Genomic DNA, 20,402 nt, shown 5'->3' with positions numbered 1-20,402 from the left:
CAGTTTGCCAATTGTTCAAAACTTTTAGAGCCTAACAAACTGCAATTATAAGAGAGAGAATCATGGAATTTTATTACTTATTTATTTTAATATTGCTGGCATGTTTCTTACCACAGCTCTAGAGCATAAAACGACAACACGACAGGTCGTTTACGAGGATTTTCAATTTTCAAACCAGTGATAAGGAGGGACTCTCTCTCAGTCTCATCAGTCACTCTCAGATTCTTGACAATTTGATTAAAAAAAAAATGGAATTATTGCTCAGTGTTTATCCGATAAAAAACGGATAAAAAATTGTACTACAGTCCATGGCACTCTCTTTTATATTGCCTCTCACTCGCTTCTCTCATCATTATTCTTTCCCACTCAATTCCAACTCCAAGTCAATTCACATCGCTCGAACGCTCATCTCTGCCATCTCCACTCCAACAATGTCAATGTCCTCTTCTTCTGAAGTTTCCAAAACCGCTGCTCCATATGGATCGTGGAAGTCGCCGATCACATCCGACGTCGTTTCCGGCTCCTCCAAACGACTCGGCGGCACCGCCGTTGACTCCCTCGGCCGCCTCATCTGGCTCGAGTCTCGCCCCACCGAATCAGGGTCTGTACACTAAAAGTGTCGTTATTTATTGGATTGTTCTTTGTTGTTGTTGTGATCGTAATGTGTTTGCGTTTTTGTGTGACTCAGGCGATCGGTTCTTGTGAGAGAGGCGGAGAAAGCTGGGGAAGAAGCGGTGGATGTAACGCCGAAGGAGTTTGGAGTTCGGACTTTGGCTCAGGAATATGGCGGTGGCGCTTTCCGTGTTTTTGGTGATACGGTCGTTTTCTCCAACTACAAGGACCAAAGGCTCTACAAGCAGTCTTTGGATTCTAAAGGTAGCTTACTGTTATTTTGCATGAAATTGTAAAAAATTAGAAATCAAGTGGAGAATTCTAATGCTAGTTTGGAAGGAAGAGTTGATTTTGATGCTTTAGTTGAATTCACAAATGTACAAATTATTAGACTAAAGCAATACAGCCATGGAAGCTCAAAATTGAGAAAAAAGGATTTCATTATTAATGGCTAAATGATTAAATTCATTATTTTCTAATTGAGTAAGCTTCTGGGACCATTAGTAATTTATCGTGGGATCACATGCATGGGGGAGTATTAGAATAATATTTCGATGATTAAGTTAATCATCTTCTAATATCTTAAACTTTTGGAACAATCGGTAATTTAGCTTCTTATTATTTTCAGTGAGCAATAATTATCTTATGCATCCGTTACATGCATCATCTCTCACTAGGCCCCACATGCTATGAGAGGAATTGTGAGAGGAAGGATGCATATATTTCGGATGCATGAGCTACCTTCTCTTTTTTTGTGAGGGTGCTAATTGCTATGTAATGCTATCTGCTAATAAATGTTTTAACTCCAAGCTAGTGCTGATATAAGTATTTGGTGGCAAGCAGATTCTTCTCCTGTACCACTTACCCCGGACAATGGCAAACCACTAGTAAGCTATGCAGATGGAGTCTTTGATGCACGCTTTAATCGTTATGTCACTGTACAGGAAGGTATATTAAATATTTTTGATGTACTGTTGGTCTTGTATACTGTTGCTGTTGGTCTATTTCATCAATGTGTGCTCATTATTACTTGGCAGATCGTCGTGAAAATAAATTGAATCCATCCACAACAATTGTAGCAATAGGGTTTGGCAACAAGGATATTCAGGGTAAGAATTAGTAAGCAAATGATGGTTTATGTGTGTTTGTGTGTGGGTGTGCGTGCATGTTGAATCTGCAGATTATGTGCTTTGCTATCACGTCTTCAAGGGGTTTGAAAGCTTTTAGGTTTACAGATTGTCATTTGGTCTTTCAATTATCTATTGTTGTCAATATTTGATGTTCATTTTCTCCTGCTTGGATCATAATATATACAGAGCCAGAAGTATTAATTAGTGGAAATGATTTCTACGCTTTCCCACGTTTGGACTCGAAGGGTGAAAAAATAGCATGGATTGAATGGAGTCACCCTAACATGCCATGGGATAAAACAGAACTCTGGGTTGGATACATTTCTGAAACTGGGTAAGCAGAATTCCTTTCATGAGTTGATAGCTCATGTTTAAGTATCTATTTCTTCCCAAGAAGTATCTTATTAGGTATCAAATATCTCGGACTTTATGCGACTTACTGTCACCTGCTGCCAGGGGAGCAGGGAGATTGGTGCTTCCCTGTTGTGGCTTGACTTCCGCATGTTTGTTGTCATGCACAAGTCATGAGATCTGTAAAGGCAAAAATAAATGTCATCAACTGACATTATTGAATATTGATAAACTATCATCACTTGTCCCAAAAATTTAAGCTAATGGGAAAGGGCGAATTTAATCACATAACCATTATTCTAACTCTTCACCTTATGTGTGGGCCTAGACTCCTCCCTCAATAAGTAGGATCAAAATCGTGAAATTTTTAACTTTTAAATGGGAGGTTGGGTGGAGATAGGATTTGAACTCTGGACTATTTGCTTTGATACCATGATAAACTATCACTTGTCCCAACTTATTAAAATAAAAACTATCACTTGTCCAAAAAGCTTTAGCTAATAGAAAATGATGAATATAATCACTCAAGAGTAATTCTAACAAATATCATCAAAAGTGGTTCCAACTTCCTATTATAGAATGATTATGTATATGCATTTTAATCCTTTTGTTTGTTGAAGTGAATTAGACTCTATGGTTAGTGTCAAACCTTCGTGTATGTAATTAAACCTTTGTGTGTGTGTGTGTGTGAGTGTGTGTGTAGCCAAGCACCTTCATTTTCACCCAGCTATGTATTGGCATGCTAGACTCTGTTTTTTGTACATGTTAGTCGGTTAGTCCCTTCTGCTGTAATTCTCATTCCTACATGCTCTTCCTACTCATTAGTTACTTTGTTTTAACAACACCACAATCTGTTATTTCTGAAGCTTTTTTTTTCCTGATAAGATTTACATAAATGTTATTAACATTTGGTTAGTAGTGTTAACTTTCCTTACCTTGTCATGTAGAGAGGTCTACAAACGCATCTGTGTTGCTGGCTCTGATTCTACGCTTGTGGAGTCTCCAACTGAACCTAAGTGGTCCCCTGATGGTATTTTGTTAATCTTCTTGGGTTGATGATCAAACTTAAATACAAAACTTCATGGTGAAGTTATTAAATGTTTAACAAATGAACTCCTCAAATTCTCTACTAATAGGGGAAGGTTGTACTTGCCTTATCTTTTCTTGCCAAAAAAAAAATACATTTCTGTTCTGAAAATTGTGGTTGGATCAGTAGCCTTTGGAAGTTGTCCCCTACAATTCATCTGAGGAATTGTATGGATTTGGATCATTCGTGATGTGGAAGTGTGGGTCAATATGGAGCGTAATTGCATGGATGGACAATATTCATCAAAGTTCAAATTTGGATTGCTGTTGATAAGCTCACAATCCTTGTCATCAATCCTATGACATCAATATTTAATTTCTCATTCTATGACAAATTCTTAGCTCTTACTTTGTTCTATGGAATTCCTTTTGGATGTTTTTCTCTTATTCTTCCATTTACTAGGGTATAACACCCCCCCCCCCCCCCTTTTTTTTCTTTTTTTTTCAATGAATTACTTATAAAAAAAATTGGGCCATGGAATACCCTTAAGCTTCTCTTCTGCTCCTTTGGATTCTAGTATGATAGGCTAATTCATTATTTTTCTGAAGTCTCGGGTAGGTTTTTCAGAAAATGATGATTCATAATTACATGCTCAATGGTTGCTATGAAATATTTCTAAATTTCTAATGTAACTATTTTCTGTAGAAGTTCTAAACTTTTTGTTGCATCATTACTTAATATAATATATTTCATTTGAATTTGTGCAGGTGAACTATTTTTTATTACTGATAGAAAAAGTGGGTTTTGGAATATCTACAAATGGGTAAACTATTCACGTTAATTAGTAATGAGGTTACCTAGTTCATGTGTTGTTCCATTATCCAGTAAATATTTTAAGGTCATATCTTCTTCATGTACACAGAATGCTGATATTCCAGTTTGTTATGCTTGGCAAAATAGTTTGTAATTTTGGCATTATCTTTGGGTTTTATAATTTAACAACTCCATTGTTCTTTATCATTTGAAAGTTTAGGGAACTTCTTTGATTATTAGAATTTATTGGCTTGACTGCATTATATTTTGTTAATTGTGTCAAAGGATTTCCGCTTGCTGCGAGTTCATGTCAAATTTACATAAGACTATGTTGCTTAGAAACTTCTTTTTTCAAAATTTCAATACCATGGATTTGTATTTATGTTAGTTGTATCATGAAAAGTGGGTTTCCCAGATGTAAAGGTAGCATAAACTCATATAGTATTATTAGGTAGACAATTAAATAAGGGAATCTGAAATTGTTGTTAGATTTTATTTTCCTGGTATTGTGCACTACTGAAGTTGAAATATCAAATGGTTTGACAATGTATAGCTTCCTATAAATTTATTGGGCTATTGTTAATTTTTTATTGGAATTAACTCTCGTTCTATTTATGCGTTGGATGTCTGAAATCTGAGACTTTGAATCTGCTTGCACAGTCTCCACTATTTCAGAAACTAATTAGTTGAAACTTGAGGGCCTCCTCATTGTAGCGAGTTTTTTCTTTCAACTTGCAACTTCCAATCCAGCAGTCCCATCAGCGGAACTCACATGATGGGCTTGATAGTACTGCCAAATTATCTGGGAAAAAAGAAAAGAAAAGAGTTGGTACAGCCAAATCATACACTGAAAACATTGAGAAGATAAAACTTGCATATGTTTATGGTGTGACCAGAAAATACTTAGGCAATGCATATGCATTTATGAGCTTTCCTGGCAAAGCAAAGTCTGGTGATTTTTGCATCTCATTCATAATGTATATTGTAACCTAATAGATGCTTTTAATTCCCTTCTGTATTCACATGAGAGACTCTTGTAATTTATATATGTTTGGAATCTCTTAGACATAGTGTTTCCTCATGCACCATTGGCATTGCTTGAACTTGTTTTTTGGTCACACATAACTTATTTGGCGTCATGTGGAATTGATTACTTGTCTTTTTTCCTGGGTAGCAGATTGAGTCTGAGAATGAGGTAGTAGCTGTTTATACCGTGGATGCTGAATTTTCTGGACCTTTATGGGTATTTGGCTTGAATTCTTATGAATTCATTCAGAGCAATGAAAAGAAAAATTTAATTGCTTGTAGCTACAGGTATACCTGACAAAGCTCCTAGTTCATTGTTGTATGGGTTTATCTTACTTTGGCTTGTGATTTGTGATGATTCTATTTGTTTTTGTTATCGTAATAAAAAAATTGTACATGCAGGCAGAATGGGAGGTCATATCTTGGAATTCTTGATTATGTTCAAGGCTCATTGTCTCTGCTTGATATTCCTTTCACAGATATAGATAATATTGTACTTCCCGAATCCTTATCCTCATTATGATGCTGTGCTTGTTAAGAAGGTGTCTTGATGATGGTTGTGAGATGTGCCTATTTGTGTATGCAGACTTCAGGAAATCATTGCCTGTATGTGGAGGGAGCATCTGCTGTAAATCCATCATCAGTAGCAAAAGTACTGTCTCCTTTTACCACCCTTGTATTGCAGATTCTGCTATTTAAGATCAACAAATACAGGCAAAGGCTATTGTTAAGAGATTCAAATAATTTATATTTGTTTCATGTCTTCTAACATTCACTTTTTATCTTTCAGGTGATTCTAGATGAACATAAATCTAGGGCAGTCGAATTTGAGATTATTTGGAGTTCTTCACCTGATAGTTTAAAATACAAGTCCTACTTTAGCTTGCCTGAGTTAATTGAATTCCCAACTGAAGTGCCTGGTCAAAATGCCTATGCATTCTTTTATCCACCAACAAATCCCGTGTACCAAGGCAGTCAGGGAGAAAAGCCCCCATTGTTATTGAAAAGCCATGGTAAGTTATGGTTAATCTTTTTTGAGCAGGATTGGCGAGTTATTCATGATTTCTGATTTTCCACTCAACAGAAGCATGTAAAATATGGGGCCATTTCCCTCACTACAAAAATCTACACTTCCTAATGCAGTTAGCACGAAGAAAATTTTATTTTAATATAGTTTAATCTAATTTTATAAGTGAATTGGATTTTTTATTATCAATCCATGGATTTTATTTTAAGTCTTATTGGTAATTAGGTCATTAATTGGGCTTTGAGTTAGCGTTATTTTTGTAATTTAATAATTGGGCTTTGACCCACGTCAATTTGGTTAGGATTTAGCATAGTAGTTTATATAGACGTGCTGTTGTATTCCTATGGAGACAAGTTTATGATGAAAGAAATTTCTTTTGGAATTTTTTCAATGCCTTAGTGTCAATTCCTTGGGTGCTGACTCTAGGCAACCCTAAGTGCTGATTCCTAGGTCCTTTTTTTTTTTTTTTTTTTTTTTTTTTTCTGTTCTTGTTGATTCTCAATTGGCTTTGAGAATTTGTGCTGCATCACTTCCCAATTTATAATGCCTTTTAGGCATGCTAATCCCAGATAGCTGATCCTTTTATTTGGAACTAGTACACACACACACACACTTATACAATATTCAATCAAATCCAGGTTGTTTATTTTTATTTCAGGGGTAGTACTTTTATTGTAATTTTATAACTGAACTTAAATAGATTCTTTCAGTTATATCAGTAACAATAAAGTAGTAGAAAATTCTTGAGAAGGGGTTCTTGAAATTTCATCAACTAGGTTTTGTAATAGCGTAAATGTCATATGAAATATTGCAGGAGGCCCCACAGATGAAACGCGTGGAATGTTAAATCTGAGTATTCAGTACTGGACTAGTCGAGGTTGGGCATTTGTTGACGTCAATTATGGTGGAAGCACTGGTTTGTCCTTAATCTATCATAGTTAAACTTTGAATTCCAGATTTAAATTATCTCACTGCCAATTTATTGATGGAATTTGTTATACACATTCTAATTCATTAATTTTAACTTTAGGTTGAGGCAATTCTGTTAAATCTTTCAATTTTTGCTGTTTAACAAATATGCTTAGGCTTTGTTGCAATCAGTTTCACCTATTGAAGCAATGCATTTTAATTTATATCTGTACATTTTATTGATTCATGGACATTGTTTTGAAGGCTACGGCAGAGAATATCGAGATCGGCTTTTGGGGCGCTGGGGAATTGTTGATGTCAATGACTGTTGTAGTTGTGCTAAATTTTTGGTAATTGTGTTCTTTACATTAATTTCCTTCCCAGATTGACATTGATGTATACCCTGTCAATTCATGATACTATACCTGTTTTATTTAGGTGGACTCAGGAAAGGTAGATGGGGAACGGCTATGTATCACTGGGGGTTCTGCTGGTGGATATACAACCTTAGCTGCTCTTGCTTTTAAAGAAACGTTTAAGGCAGGAGCTTCCTTGTATGGTGTAAGTGTTACATTGGTGAATTGTGATATGGTTTCTTATGTAGTTTTTGAAAGTAGCCATTAGCAGGATTTTGCTAATGGTTAATACTTAATACAGCTCTTGATTCAACTCTTTGGTTTAGTTTGTGATGCATTGCTATAAGTTTCTACTGAAGGATGTCCATATTATGTTTCTTATTTCTTAAGAGTAACAGAATGCACTTCTGTTCAAGATGTGCTTACGAGGGTTTATGGTAAATAAATAGTGTTTCTGTGCAAGGAAATGACTTTGTTGCCAATGTGGGGGGGGGGGGGGGGGAGAAGGGGGGGGGGGGTTGTGTTTGTAGCTGTATCTGTGTCCCCATTCAATCAAATATAAAGTGTAACAAGATTTGTTTTCTTACTTTATGCTATAAATGTCTGATTAAGGAGCTGCGTGGTTCTCCGTGGGTTTTTGGTTTATATTCTTCTCAGAAAGAAGGCATTTAGATGGAGGTAGAAAACCTCATGTAGCCTTGCTCAAGGATCGGGAATTCCTCAATTTTAGTCATTTCAAGAACAATTATCTACCAATAAAATAAGTTTTTAGAATATCTGTTTATGAAATGAACCTCATATCTGAAATGTTTATTATTCCCAAGTACCTGAACTGTTGCTATCTGACTAATGTATGCATTCAGCCCTTAAATTTTGGGTTTGTTTTCGTTTTGGTCTTTTACGTTTTAAAATTTTTGATTTTGGCTCTTCATGTTTCATTTTGTTTTCATATTGGCCCTACTATCCATTTTTATTAGTAATCTGACTGCCAATAATATGTTTTTTTTACTTACAACAATGAAAATGGTCAGATTACCAACGAAAATGGACTACAGGGCTAAATATGAAAATGGAATTAAACATGAAGGGTCCGAATGAAAATTTTGAAACTTTAAAGGCTAAATTGAAAACAACCTCAAATTTAAGGGCCAAAAGTGTAATTTGGTTGCTGCTATCTTTTGGAAACCAAGCCCTACCTAGTACCTGCACCTGTGGACCATAAATAAACTGCAACATTATTTCTTTCCCGTGCCTATAATAATTCATTTTTCATATTTTTTCTGTTCTTTTCTTTTCTCAATAATCTGTAGTACTCATCTACACCATTTGAAGCAATATCTTGCACTTAATAAAAGTGGTTTGGTGGAGCTAATTAATTTCTGGTCTGCTTCTAGTTAAATCTTCATTGACTGTGCCAGTGGTGTTTGGACTAAATGGCATCTCCTGCATACTTATCAAGAGTCGGGGGTGGTTTCACAGGTTTAATATTGTGCGTGTGTGAGTTGTATATACCTGATAGGCAGACACACTCCCACACACTATACTGTCCAATCAGTCTCCACTGGAAAAAATTAGTGATATCAATGAATTATTGGATCTGAATATAACTTTAGAGCCATTATTGACTATTCTAATGAGAGCATCAAATACTGTGTTGAAGGGTGGCATGTGATGTTGACCCAAAGAAAGTTGGCTTCAACAGTTCAACTTGCATGACTTGTCTCCCAACTGCTAATAGAAAGCAGTCTTGGGTTCATGCACATTCATAAGTTGGGGTGGTAGTTATGTTAGTATCTGCAATTTATCAGTAAGGGTAAGATTTTTGTTTTTGATTGGTTGTAAAGGTAAGAAATTTGAAATATTCAAATCTATGTAGTGCTTTAATAATTTGTTTAGAATTTCTTTGGTTCTTCTGTGAATGTAATATTATTATTTATTTTTTTTGGGTCCAATGAGTTTTTTTTTTCTTTTCTATTTTGAATTTTAAAATAAGGAAATTGGTTTATAAGGCGAAATTAAAAATATGAAATCGCTCTGCCGAAATAGAAAATTGACAGGTTTTTAATGTCATCTTGCTCTATGAACAGGTAGCCGACTTAGGCTTGTTGAGAGCAGAAACTCACAAGTTTGAATCTCATTATATTGATAATCTTGTTGGTAAGTTAAAAAATGACATTTGACACCTTTAAATCTCGTTATATTGATATTCTTGTTGGAAAGTTAAAAGATGACATTAGAAACCTTATTATATTCATTCATTCATTTTTATTTTATTTTTGATAGGTAAATATTCGTTCATTCCTTTTATTTATGTCATTTATGTTTAAGCAGTTAACTGATTGCAGGAAATGAAAAGGATTACTTTGAGAGGTCTCCGATCAATTTTGTTGATAAGTTTTCCTGCCCTATAATTTTATTCCAAGGATTGGAGGACAAGGTAAACAGATTCCCCTTTGCTTTTTCATTGTCTTAAATCTTTTCTGTCCTTAAGAATAACAAAACATTGGATATACAAGTACAGTATTCTGGAGTCCTCTTGATTAAATATGGTAGTTCTGATTATAATTAGCCTTCAAGGTTGAGTTTTGAAAATCTCTTTTAATTTTGCAGGTAGTACCTCCTGATCAAGCTCGTAAGATTTACAAGGCATTGAAAGAAAAAGGCCTACCAGTTGCCCTCGTAGAGTATGAAGGAGAACAACATGGTTTCCGCAAGGTATTAAAAATTATTACAAGTTTATCTAACAACAAACTTGTATGATAGGCAAACAGTAAGCTTGATCTAGTATTGTATGCAGGCTGAGAACATTAAGTTCACACTAGAACAACAAATGGTTTTCTTTGCACGACTGGTTGGACACTTTGATGTTGCAGACGAGATTAATCCGATCAAAGTCGATAACTTTGACTGAGCTCTTAGTGAAAAGGTACTTTATTCTGGAATATTTGGCATTTGCTTTTTATGTCATAAGCTTACTGGCCAAGTGTTTGTAGTGCCATCTGACAAGAGCAATCAATTTGTTGGTTTCAATAAAAGCTTCTGGATCTGCTATAAGTTTGGGTGATCGTGAGGTGGCCACATGCACATGCAATACCTTTATCTTGATATATAGTAGTTCTGAAAACTTAAAGAAATCTGCTTAGACATGTTGTCTTTTAATTTTAAATGAGCAGATAGAGATTATTGTTCCTGGTGAATTATATGGCATATTTACTTGAATGCCTAATACATAGTTGGATATTACTTTGATATGATGTTGAATTATTCAGTAAATTACTTTCCATTAGAATGGACAGATCAGAGTCCAATTACTAGAAGTGCAATTTTACAGAGCCTTATAATTGCCTTGCAGATCGTCTAGGATATTTTAGGTCATGTGGATTGATTTCATATGTACATTGTTGTAAAGTTCAAAGCAAGCATTTAAAAACCTTTGTTTCTAAATTTGGCATGATATGGGGCCTTCATTAGGTGGTTCTCCCCCCCCCCACAAAAAAAAAAGCAGCAATCCATTCTGGTAATGAAACTGCCAGATCTGGATGAATCTCTCTCTTTGGGATATTTGGTGTTGTTCAATAGTACATGATGAGGATAGCTTTCCTCTAGTTGTGAAATTTCGTAACCTTGACTGTACATGATGAGGACAGCTTCTCTCTAGTTGTGAAATTTCCCAACCTTACTTGTTGCAACTCCTGGTGGATATAGTTTTGTATGTTTTCTGACTGGAGCAGAATGTTGCTTATGCTTATGCTTCTGCATTTTTATTTTATTTTTTTGAGTATGTATGATGTTTGGTTTTGAAGTAGTTGAGGTTGCCTTAATCACTATTCGAATTTTAGCTGCCATTACTATTTAAGTGAGTTAAGTGCCCATTAGTACGGCTTATTTTTCAGATTTCTGAAAGCAAGCTGTTTGAAATATAGAGAAAAGTGTGATTTTAAAAAGTTGTATTTTGAAAAAGTGCTGTTAAAACCGTCCTCCCTATGTGAACTTTGTGGATTTAGGTTGCTCATGCATTTGTAGCTCTACAGTCATTGATTGTATTATAAGACCAAACGTTTACATAGCAAGTTTTAACGCTGTTTAACACTCATCTTATTTGTTAGTGTGGGAAGAAGGGGGTGTGGAAGGAATTGAAAATTTTAATAACAATGCCGGTCTCAAATTGGGTGGCTGAATCAACCTTCCTACTTCTAGAAGTAGACCATGCTTCTGGTGAATCAATTATTTTTATTCTAAGTTCTAACATGACATCCTATGAAAGATTCAAAGGTATAACAATAAATTTTATTTCTAAGATTTCATCCCTATCTAATATCTGGTGCTTCGCTTGTGAACCATAAAATAGCTCCAAAAATTGTGACAAATGTAACGTAATGACATCTCTAACTATCTAGATGGTTGGAAGTAGTCTAAGCACGTAGAAAGTTGATAAGATACAATATTAAAGTATTGTTTTTCCATTATAATTATAATAAAGTTTTCTGATAACACCGTTCTTATTCTAGTAGACAATTACTTCTTTAATGATAGTTTCACAGGTAAGTCATCAACTTTTGTCTTTTATTTACCTTTTATTTTTAGTTTATTATCATCTTTGGCAAATTGATAAAACTACCTTCTGGCCTAGGTGATGCCTATGTATCAGTAATGTGTCTTCATTCCTTCAGATTTAATGAAAACATTCGAGTTAAATAAATTATAGGGGTGATTGTAAACATGACAGGCAGGAAAGAGAGGGTTTGGTCATGTATGTTTCCGTTAATTGCTCTTGTAAATCTAATAATTTCATACTATTGGAGCAAAACAGAGTTGTCAGGTTCTTTGTTACCTGTATTAGTATACTGTATACCTATGGAATGACAATTCAGTCATGCTTGCAAGGATTAGTATAAAGAGTAAATATTGGTGAGCTTCACATTTTCATGAATGCAGTATGTTTTTGCACTGCACAATAGAATTATGAACCACACATTTAGTTCATTTGAGAATCTACAGTTGTGGGAACAAAAAACTATTTTTATACAACAAAAAAATAGGAAAAAAAATTCTTAACAATCTGTCCAGATTCATGAACGTGCAAGTGTTCCAAAGCCATTTGCGAGTGCATGGATGGCGGGATTGAATGACAGTCGCCCTAGAATCCCCTGTTTGTATGGCAAGAAAGTTTTCTTCTTCAAGTCCTCTGATGCTGCTTTGTTCTTGGTGTAATGCAACTCATGGGCTGAAACTGGTCCCCTTCTCTTGGGGCCGGTCACTGAACCAGAATTATCTGTGGACCGGAAGCTTGCTATCTTAGTATCTTCATGTCTCTTGTACAAAGCTGAGTACTTCCTGAATGGATCTTTGTCTGTTGCTCGCCCTTCAGATGCACTCCGAAACAACAGAAAGTCTTTTAGGCTCCATTTCTTAGAACTCTTTGAAGAGGAAGACAAAGAATTGGCAGCAGAAATTGATGCCTTTGAATTCAATGATGATTGTTTAGTGCTTTGTTGTGTCTTTTCTTCTGCTGCTTCTTCTTCTTCTTCCCATGGAACATCAACGACCCTGATAGGAGAGAGTGACCTTGTTGCTTTGCGGCCTGAATTCGAGGATGACTTGGCTGGAGTTCTCTGTCGCCCTCTTTCTTGTCCCGCTTGCGTACGTGTGTTTTCCACTGCCTTCACAAACGGGTCAGTATCTTTCTTTCTTCTAGGTGAAAAGGCACCCAGAATCATCTTCCTCCCTTGTGATATTGGTGATCTAGGTGACCTCGGAGACAAAAGTGGGCTTTTCAGGCTTGTGTACTCATTAACTTTATTGCCAAGTTGAAGCCGAGGTGGAGGCTTTAAAGGCCGGATTTTGCCACCATCAAAGAGCTCATCAGCTGAGAGAGAAGCCTTCTCTAAGTCTGCACTAAAATCAAAAGCAAAAGCATCCTCATCCTTGGTGCCACTACTCCCCTTAGGTAACTTAGGTGTACCAGGCTTTTCTTCCCAGTCGAAAGGAACCATGGAAGGCACATTTCCTTTTCTTTCATAGCTTTCATTCATCCTTGAGAACTCATTGAGGTCCTGGTAAAACTCAGACAAGCGTGTTGGACTTGATGGAGCACTGAAGTAGTACTCACCAATACGTCTAGGTGTAGAAGGAGCACTCAAGTGTGGCAAAGAAGGACGCGAATTATTGAAGTCGAAATCCATTCTTGATGCTGGTATCACCACCTCCATTTCTGTAAATTTTCCTATGTTTTTGGTAGTAAAGAAGAAGATACAAGTTGCAAAGGATCTTAGCAGAGACAGGTGAATATATAAAGGAGGGGTAGGAAGGAGACAAGAAGGGGCAGATAGGTAGATAGACAGCGCTAGAGATTGTTGACCGTTTGAGTCATTCTGTAGGAGCCGCCTTTTAATACTTTTAGCAAAAAAATTGTCACTTTCTGTGAGTAATATTATTCTTGTTCCACATGGGTATCCTAATTTTGCTGGAGTATCCTGCCAAATAAACAATGTTGGTAATAAGAGTGGACAATTTAGTGTCATGGGGACCCATTAACATACGAATTTTCAATGAAAATAGGGGGTAGACGTGGGGGGAAATTATGGATATACAGATGAAAACGTAACGAATACCATCACATCTGCCTTGAACCCCAATCAACGGAGTCTTTTGCATCACTTGATTCGTAATTTCCTTTATTTTGTGATGTGGGCAAATGAATGAGCCGGCAAGCAAATTCTATGCGAGTACAAATGAAATGCGAACAACAACATTACTAGGATGTGTGGAGCTCTTGAAAGGCATGGTAAACGTGTCGTGCAAAGCTTGTTGGTGATATGACGGAATGAGACAATATGATATAAATTATAATAGTGAAACTCGTGGAAAGAACGGTTTATGAATGGAAAATAATAAAAAATGCGTAAGTTTCTTCGCAATAGTCAGTTGGTCACCCCATTATGTACTTGTAACTTATAAGCGTCTGTGTTACAAATGTTAAGAAAAATAATCGAAAATTACCCCTAAAACCCCAACCAAGAGCTGAGGAGAAATAAAATTACAAAACAAATCCTATGTTTTCTAAGAAATAGCATTGCAAATCCACCTTAAAGACCCTTAGAAAACACAAGACTTGTTTTGTAGTTTTATTTCTATGTTTTCTAAAGGGTAAAATCAGATCTATGAATGAGAAGCTCAAAACACCTTAAACACATCGTTTCAATTAGAGCTGTAAGCAAGCTGAGCCAAGTATTAAAAGTTTTGACCTTATCATGTAATGTTTTTTTTTCCCCCTCAAACACTAGTTGAGCTCGAACACATTACCAAACAGGATTACATGTTCAAATTTGGTTCATTTTCTTGTTGAATAAGCTCAAGCCTACTCAAGAGTTACTTGATTAACTTATTCTTTATTCATATATTAAAAATCATGACTAAAATTTCTTATCCTTCCATAAATTGATGAATTTTACTACAAATAAACAATTTATATTATCAATAAACTATAGATACAAATTTGATATTATATAAACCTAGATACAAACGTACACAATCCATACTTAAAACTACATAAGTATATTTTTAGACAAGTATACATATAAAAAATATAATATAATATAATTAAATTAAGTCTGCATGTTTACAAGCTTGTTCATAAACATATTAAAAACTTGGCTTGTTTAATAGTCGAGCTCAAACTTGTGCTTGAGCTTGACTTGTTTAATAGTAGAGCTCAAACTTGTGCTTGAGTTTAGCTTAATTGCTAAACAAATGAACATGAACAAAGTTTTTTCCAAGTCAAGCTGGAGCTCGAGGTGTTCATAGACAACTTGGTTCATTTAAAAGTCCTAAGCTCAATATCCAAGAGGAGGAGACTACTCAATACTTGTGATTTGTTAGAGATATATTAGACATATTAGCCCAATGTAATAGGCCCAAGTCCACTCCTAATTGTACTAGTAGTCTAGGGTTTAGTCGCCTATATATACTCATGTTAGGGTTCATTGTAACACAGGTTATTGTACTACATTTTTATACAATAAAGATGTAGCCCTTAAGGAATTCCTCCGTGGATGTAGGCCGACAAGGCTGAACCACATAACCTTCATGTTCTTGGTGTTCCTATTCTATGATTCCCCTTCCACATCCACTCTAGCATATTCAACATGGTATAACACATCGCATATATTTAACATGATCTATGCTTAAGATCCATCATTTTAGTTCTAAATGAGCTTAGATCCAAACTAGTTTGAGTTAGATCAACGCTAGAAATTCCTTACAAGCCAAGGACGGAGCCATTATTGGACTAGGGGGGCCAATAGCCCCTATCCAATTTTTTTTTAGAATGTTATTATATATATATATATGTGTGTGTGTACTAATTTTAGCAATTTTATTTTATAAAATTACATTTTGTTTCCCTTAAACAATATCATTAATTCTTTTAAGAGTAATGCTATACTTATAAACTGTTTTGGTAGCAAATTCTTATTAGTTTGAATATGGACCCACCACTCACATCATTTTTTTACTTGCTAGTAACTACTTATTACATCAGTAATTTATAAAAAAGTTTGTAATTCTAGCATTTTTCTCATTTTAGTGGCCATAAAAAAAATTTATAGATCTAAAATCTAAAACAAAATATACAAGCCCCAAAAAATAGCTCAATAACAAAAATTACTTGTAGTAAAACTAAAAAAAATTAAGTTGAATTAACCAATTTTATATATAAAATAAAAATAACCCCGCCCTTTAAAAAATTCTAATAAAAATAATATTGTTCTTACTCAAAAAAAAAAAAAAAAAAAAAACTCAACAACTAAATAATGGTAGAGTCAAAGGTTAAAACTGCCATACACACAGTTAACAGTAAAGCTACCCTTAACTCAAAGTTTTGGCTTTGCACTTGGTACAAGCACTTGAAGGGGCAGCCAACAGCCACCAATGGAAGATATAATTTTCGATAAAATTTATCAATACTATAATGTATGTTAAGAATTGATATAGTGATTTAAATTATTTTATTAATGCTTAAATGCGGTTAAATAGCATTTTAGAATTTAACTAGGTTGGTTGTATCCTAGCACCATAAAGTAAAGAGTTGAATTTTGATGGATGTGGATTTGCCAAGTTCGTAGGAGGAGTTTGAAGTACAATAGTCATTGGTTGGATGACATCTAAACCAAAATGCTTGTGGAGGTTTAGGAAGGCTCACCCAATCCTTATACTACCATCAAGCATAGTTGCATGCTACTATCAAATTATACCATTTTTTTTTTTTTAATTTAAAATTTGTTCTTGTTAGTGTTTCATATCTATTGATAGAGACATGTGCTTGAAAATTGAAATAACGATTGACTAATTCATTACTTCTAGATTTTTGTACTCTTGTCTTGTTGTTCAGCAAGACGGCTGGTTTAACGAAGCTCAATTTGGTGGTACAGTTAATCTGAGATTATTGGTCGCAATTCGCAAACAAAACATAAGTTGGAGAACAAGTTGAGCCTCTTTATTTGATTATTTCTAGGCAAACAACCAGATTTTCTTCCTCCTAAAAAGGTCGTACTTTTCTGCCTAACACTCTAATTAAGCACGTTTCTTAATCAAAAATTTACATCATCATCACGGCCAAAACTACTATATTTTCCCTAGTAGTGTGCTCCAATTTACAGCTCACAATGGTTTGTGGCCTGAGTGATCGACACGATGTGTTACAAAAGAATAAACATTAAAAAGACCATCTAGAAAGAAAAAAATGACATTAATGGGTCTTTACGTTATTACGTATAGCTAAAATTAACAAATTTCTTTAATATTTGCTAATAAAAATCAGGAGTTCATATAACTTGTTTGAATCAGGAATTAGTATACTTAAGAGATTAGTCAAGTGACCTAAATATTAGCAATCTTCACCATGAAATAACAGCTTCCTCTATAATTAAAAAAAATAAAAAATAAAAATTGAGAGATCTTAATACTTTCTCAAAAATCTACTTCAAATTGAATATTTTTCTTAGATAGATAAATAGTGGGTAAAAAGAGTTGGGGTTTGAATCACATACACTTATAATCAATACATGCAAATGCTCCATAGCAATGTGGAATTAAACTCCCAAGGTACTAAATTTCCTAATAAAAATTTAAAATTTACAGAACTTTGTTTCTATGCTATATTTAAATATATATTTTTGTATTTTTTAGCATTCTTTAATTAGATTTGGACTTTTCGATTTTTATACTCAATAATTCATTTGGCATAAAATTAAAAATTAAATAAGACACGTGACGCAAAATTGAGAATCCAATTAAAATCTAATTAAATTTTCTCTTAAGTTTTAACAATATATATATGTGTGGGTGGGGTGATATTTAGATATATTGTCCCATCATGTATTTTTAATGAAAAATCAACTAGTTGGAATTATTTGGAACTTTTTGAAGGTCAAAAATCTAAGTCAGACAATGATCTTGTCAAAGTATTAAAAGCAATATAAGGTTTTCCCGAGGTTAGGAACTATAATATCATTAACTTAAATGAGTAAATGCATTAATTTTCCATTACAGAAATGCATTATCATCAATGTAGCAAGCAGAACTGTAAAGGCTACTACTATTGTCCTTTAAAAAAAAATTGCTTATATTTATAACAAGACTTAATTTCATTTATTATCCTCAACTAAGATTGAGTATAACAAATAAGAAAGTTCTTTCAATCTCCAAAAATAATTCTTCCTATTTCACCCTAAAAGAGGTTAACTTGTGTAATTCAATTTTCATTTTAACTATATTCAACACCTATTGTATATTTCTTTCAATCTTAATATGTTGAATCATTTCTGGCGTTTTTAATAGAGACATCTAAGGTTCAAATTTCCATTCCTTCAACTATTGAAAAATAAAATTATATATATATATATATATATATTCTTTTCCAAACTTTAAGCAATCACAATACAAATATCTAGTATCTCTAATGTTTTAGCATTTATCACATTAATTTTTTGCTTTACCATGTCCATACCCATATCCATTAAAAATTCACCTTTTTTATCAATGAAGATTATGTTAACTCCAATTAATTATTTTAGTTTATTTGTTTATATACAAAAATTTCCATTTTTTTTTTCGGTACAATTGTATTTTATATTAATTTTCAGCAAATAAATAAGCTTTCAGAAAATACCAATTCAAAGTCCAAAAGCACATGCAGTATGTAATAGGTGCCTAACTCCAACTTTGATTCACACACTTATGAACCAACAACATAAGTAAAGGTCGTATGTAACACACCTATGGCCCATCTGTTTTTCTCATTGGTATGGGCCTCAATGCCACCGTCATTGAATCCCGGCCCACAAAAAAATACAAATGGTCCAAATACCAGCAATTCTATAGCATTTCGATTGGGCATGTACTGTATACAATTCAAAAGTCCCTCTAATACAATTTTTTTGGACACAGGGCACCATGGGCCATTGCTAGGCCCATATATATATTTATTTGTTTTCACTCCCTGAGTTTATAAAGCTAAATCACAAGCAAGAACGTGAGCAACTTAACCATCTTGATCAAGGTTTAGCTTAGTAATTGTGACTCTTCTACCTGGAAAAATGCTTCATTATTTGGTCAAGTATGGCTGGTAGTAGATGACCCCATATCATAAAAAGAACAAAGTAAGGACCACTCAACAAATTTTCTTGAACGTAGGACAAATATTAGACCAAATTACACAATTTTTTGGGGTGCGGTGGATCCGTAGATACTTCAAAGTTATCCAATTTTTGTAGCTGAATAATACTTATCATTAAAAAGAGAAAGGAAACTACAAAGGAGACCCATCAGTACATATGTACATATATAGCTTTGGTTTTGATTGCACAGTTCGATAGATTCACTAATGTGCTCAAAAAAATGGATGACTTGTACAAATGTACATATAGGGAATTAATTGATGGGAATGGGACTGTGAGAGTACAAAGAAATTTGATTACTCCGAGTTAATTAAGGAGACTCGTGAATATATAATTTAACATCTTTCTACAAAGTCGGCTTAGGACAATTCCATTCACTTACACAATAAATGTTTACAATCCAAAATTATAACCATACAATTGTGACAAAGATCCAAAACAAATGGTTAATTGGTATCGATCATTAAGGGGTTGGCAATGAATCACAATGATGCCCTTAACAAGAAGCTAAAAATGGCACCAAACTCTGCCGTCATCGATTTAAGGATAAAGTTTGATTACAAACTTGGTTGTAGCTAATGATTATAACTTCCCTTAATGTCTTTTTATTGGAATTTTGACAAATCTAATATAATACTACATGGTTTTCTTACATTCTCCATGTTTGTAAAATTTCTTGACAATCAAAAGAGTAATAGCTATATCATTAATCTAATGTTTAAATTTCAAGTTTTTGTAGTATAATATTATGCATAAAAAATAAGTTTATGGATTGAATAATAAATAACATCTGATTAACATGAAATTTGACATGCGAATTAAGAACACTAGCCTCATCACACACGCTTCGCGCGTGAGATGAGGCTTTCTTGTTTTTAAGGGGTAGTAGCAAAAAAATAAAAAAATTTATGTTTTTTATTATATATATAATTTTTATTTTGAGAATTTAATTTATAAGTTGTTAAATAAATTTGAAAATCAATAAGAAAGTGATCCTATTTTTTAGGCTATATTTTAGTGGAAGTTAGGGTTGTATTTTTACCGGGTTGTCCTTTAATCTTGTCTCTACTTAAACATAGGAATGTAAGGGTATTTTAGAACAAAAAAAAAAAATCAGAATTGTCCTTTAGTTTTTTTTTTATATTATATATTTAGATTTGTTTTTGGATAAACGTGGGGTGTTTAACTTATTTTTATATTTTTTTTAAAAAAATATACTTATAGTTGCTTTGAAAAAGTGGGTTAGTGGAAGAGTATTCTTATTTTGTAGGCAATATTTTAGTGCAAGTTAGACATGTATTTTTACCAAACTATCCTTTAGTTTTGTCTCTACTTAAACCTAGGAGTGTAGGGGTTGGAACAAAAAAATCCGGTTCAAATAGGAGAAGCCTCTTAAATAGTAGTATAGATAAAGAACATACAATTTAATGATTAAAATTTTAAAATATATGACCATGTTAATTTTTAGCGGGAGTA

The 20,402-nt window shown here is 34.0% G+C and overlaps 2 protein-coding genes across 4 annotated transcripts; one reads left to right on the top strand and one right to left on the bottom strand.

The window, feature by feature from the left end:
* Positions 1-278: 278 nt before the first annotated feature.
* Positions 279-10,562, top strand: LOC142642292 (uncharacterized). Of its 3 annotated transcripts, none has more exons than XM_075816658.1 (19): positions 279-601; positions 689-876; positions 1,456-1,560; positions 1,650-1,721; positions 1,929-2,076; positions 3,041-3,123; positions 3,888-3,943; positions 5,111-5,247; positions 5,362-5,452; positions 5,546-5,611; positions 5,750-5,972; positions 6,801-6,902; positions 7,160-7,245; positions 7,334-7,456; positions 9,339-9,408; positions 9,597-9,688; positions 9,862-9,966; positions 10,049-10,177; positions 10,288-10,562. In XM_075816658.1, exons 1-18 carry the CDS (start codon positions 309-311, stop codon positions 10,160-10,162), a joined length of 2,154 nt encoding a protein of 717 aa, XP_075672773.1. In that variant the 5' UTR covers positions 279-308; the 3' UTR covers positions 10,163-10,177; positions 10,288-10,562. The 3 variants fall into 3 exon arrangements, with proteins under 3 accessions (XP_075672773.1, XP_075672764.1, XP_075672758.1); XM_075816649.1 differs by having other exon boundaries at positions 10,245-10,448; XM_075816643.1 differs by having other exon boundaries at positions 10,049-10,562.
* A 1,563-nt stretch (positions 10,563-12,125) lies between these two features.
* Positions 12,126-13,733, bottom strand: LOC142642306 (uncharacterized). Its single transcript, XM_075816670.1, has one exon. It carries the CDS (start codon positions 13,458-13,460, stop codon positions 12,321-12,323), a length of 1,140 nt encoding a protein of 379 aa, XP_075672785.1. The 5' UTR covers positions 13,461-13,733; the 3' UTR covers positions 12,126-12,320.
* Between the last annotated feature and the right edge of the window lie 6,669 nt (positions 13,734-20,402).

Source organism: Castanea sativa, chromosome 1, assembly GCF_040712315.1.
Source record: "Castanea sativa cultivar Marrone di Chiusa Pesio chromosome 1, ASM4071231v1".
Lineage (NCBI taxonomy): Eukaryota > Viridiplantae > Streptophyta > Magnoliopsida > Fagales > Fagaceae > Castanea > Castanea sativa.
Note: the sequence above shows the minus strand (reverse complement) of the source record. Positions and strands in the feature narration are given on the sequence as shown.

Bases quoted from the DNA above. Each gene is read 5' to 3' on its own strand.
- LOC142642292 (XM_075816658.1), top strand. From the start codon at position 309: ATGGCACTCTCTTTTATATTGCCTCTCACTCGCTTCTCTCATCATTAT. The intron at 877-1,455 runs GTAGCTTACTGT...GGTGGCAAGCAG, and splicing joins GCAGTCTTTGGATTCTAAAG to ATTCTTCTCCTGTACCACTT. The intron at 3,124-3,887 runs GTATTTTGTTAA...GAATTTGTGCAG, and splicing joins ACCTAAGTGGTCCCCTGATG to GTGAACTATTTTTTATTACT.
- LOC142642306 (XM_075816670.1), bottom strand. From the start codon at position 13,460: ATGGAGGTGGTGATACCAGCATCAAGAATGGATTTCGACTTCAATAAT.